At 46.9% G+C, this 1903-nt stretch overlaps 1 protein-coding gene across 2 annotated transcripts in view; it reads right to left on the reverse strand.

Moving 5' to 3' along the window:
- Positions 1 to 1903, reverse strand: part of KIFAP3 (kinesin associated protein 3) — a 136494-nt gene that overhangs the window by 71671 nt on the left and 62920 nt on the right. For both annotated transcript variants that reach the window (XM_019501906.1, XM_019501907.1), the window contains exon 13: positions 901 to 1013. In XM_019501906.1, coding sequence (XP_019357451.1) covers positions 901 to 1013 — 113 coding nt within the window. The remainder of the gene's footprint in view (positions 1 to 900; positions 1014 to 1903) is intronic.

A 1903-nucleotide genomic window follows, 5' to 3' on the forward strand; every position in this document is an offset into this window, starting at 1 on the left:
AGCAGCAACTGCACAGGCACCTTGGGGCAGACAGCGGGGCAGCACAGCCTGCCCCGAGGTGTCCATGCAGTCACTACCGGCATCGAGGTGATGCCGGAGCTATGGAGCCTGGCGCAGCTGTTTGCAGCCAGCCCGCTGCTTGGTGCAGCTGCCCAGAGCCCAGGCTGGCTGCAAACACCTGCATCGGGCTCCGGAACCCAGTCACCAGCTCCGTGCCGGCAGCAGGGAAGAGACCAGGGATGCACTGCCTCAGGCCCCACCCCCACCACCTGCTCCAACATGTGGGTGCATGTGCCGGTAGGGAGCTAATGCCGAAGCCTGGTACAGCTGTTTGGAGCCTCCTGGCTGCAGTTGTCTCCTGCTCTGGGTAGCTGCTGCCAGCTGGGAGGCCCAGGCTGCTTTCAGCAGCCAGCTAGGATGCTGCAAGCCCTGCTGGGAGCAGCCCGGGCTCTGTCACTGACAGCAGCTACCCAGAGCCAGGGCTGGCTGTGGCATGCAGAGCAAAACAGCCTCGCGTGCCATGCTCAGCACGCGTGCCACGGGTTGCCGACCCCTGCCCTACAGGAACCATCTGCAATATTGACACGCCACTTTATTTTGTTGCCTTTTTCTCTGCCGAGAACAGGGTTTAAGATTACGACTAACTTTGGCAATAATTATAGAAGTGTGAGTCCTTGTTTTTGAACTACTGACCTAAAGGTAGGCAATTAAAATACTAACCTTATTTAAAAAAAAAAAAGTGTGTGAAAAAATAATCCAGAAAAGACTCAAGAGAATGAAACAGACTGTTTGTTAAAGCAGAAGCAAATTTATCCTTTAAAATTCAGCAGTAGCCTAAAACTAAAGCCTTTTCCAATGTGAAGGCATGGAGGTCACTGATAAGATATAAATGCAACTTACAATAAACAGATTTTTGGTTGGCCCATCATGTTGTGAAATGTTCCTGATCATTTTCATCAGCAGTGGATCCTTGAACTTCAGAGCCCTCTTCATTAACATCTTCAATCCATTTCCTGAAATGGAACAGTGCATGTCAAATCTCCCAGATCAAATTAAAACTAAGATTGGGGATTTTAATGGGACAACAACAAACAATTAACAATGATTAAACAGCAAAAATAAATAACCCACAAAAAGTGGAAAATATTTTTTTGGTCCAGGTCTTAATTAAAAGGGACAAGCTTCACCTGCATGAGCTCCAAGAGAGCATAAGACAGATGCATAATAGCCAATTTTAAGAGATATTTGGACCTGTCAACACAGAAAGCTAGATAAACAGCCAAATCCTTCAGTTATCAACCCTAAGGCTGAAAGAAGAATTCAATAACCGTAGACTCCATTCTTGCCCAATTACCACATTTTCATGTACATGCCCCAAACCTTACCTATGCCTCTTCATCCTCATATTGGGGAAGAGGAAACATATACGTTAATACATTTCTTGCAGTGGTATTTATAGACAAACACTTGTAACCATGCTGCTCAAGAGAACCTAACAGGCACAATCTGCTCTTAGGCTCCCAGCAGGCGTTACCAATAAGATGTTATTAACCTGTTAATTGCATCATAAATAATAAGCCAGCTACATGTTCAAGGAATGAATGGTGCAACAAAATGGGAAGTCCACCACAAAAAAAAGTGCCACAAAAGATACTGCATTTACCTGAATACAAGACAACCCTCCAATTATTAGATTCTATACATGGAAAATACATAAACTTCCAGGTATAGAATCCAAGTACTAGAGGGTTGTTTTGAAGCACCTTCCCCCCTCACCCCCCCAACTGCTACAGCAAGGAAAGCAGTAGTGGGGGGGGGTTCAGATAGCCCCCTTGCTCTGTGCCCTGCCCACTTCTTCCCTCTGCAGCCTTCCTGCCCCCCCCACCCCTGCCACATGCATCCC

Source organism: Gavialis gangeticus, unplaced genomic scaffold (genome assembly GCF_001723915.1).
Source record: "Gavialis gangeticus isolate Ggan-Ray unplaced genomic scaffold, GavGan_comp1, whole genome shotgun sequence".
Taxonomy (NCBI): Eukaryota; Metazoa; Chordata; order Crocodylia; family Gavialidae; genus Gavialis; species Gavialis gangeticus.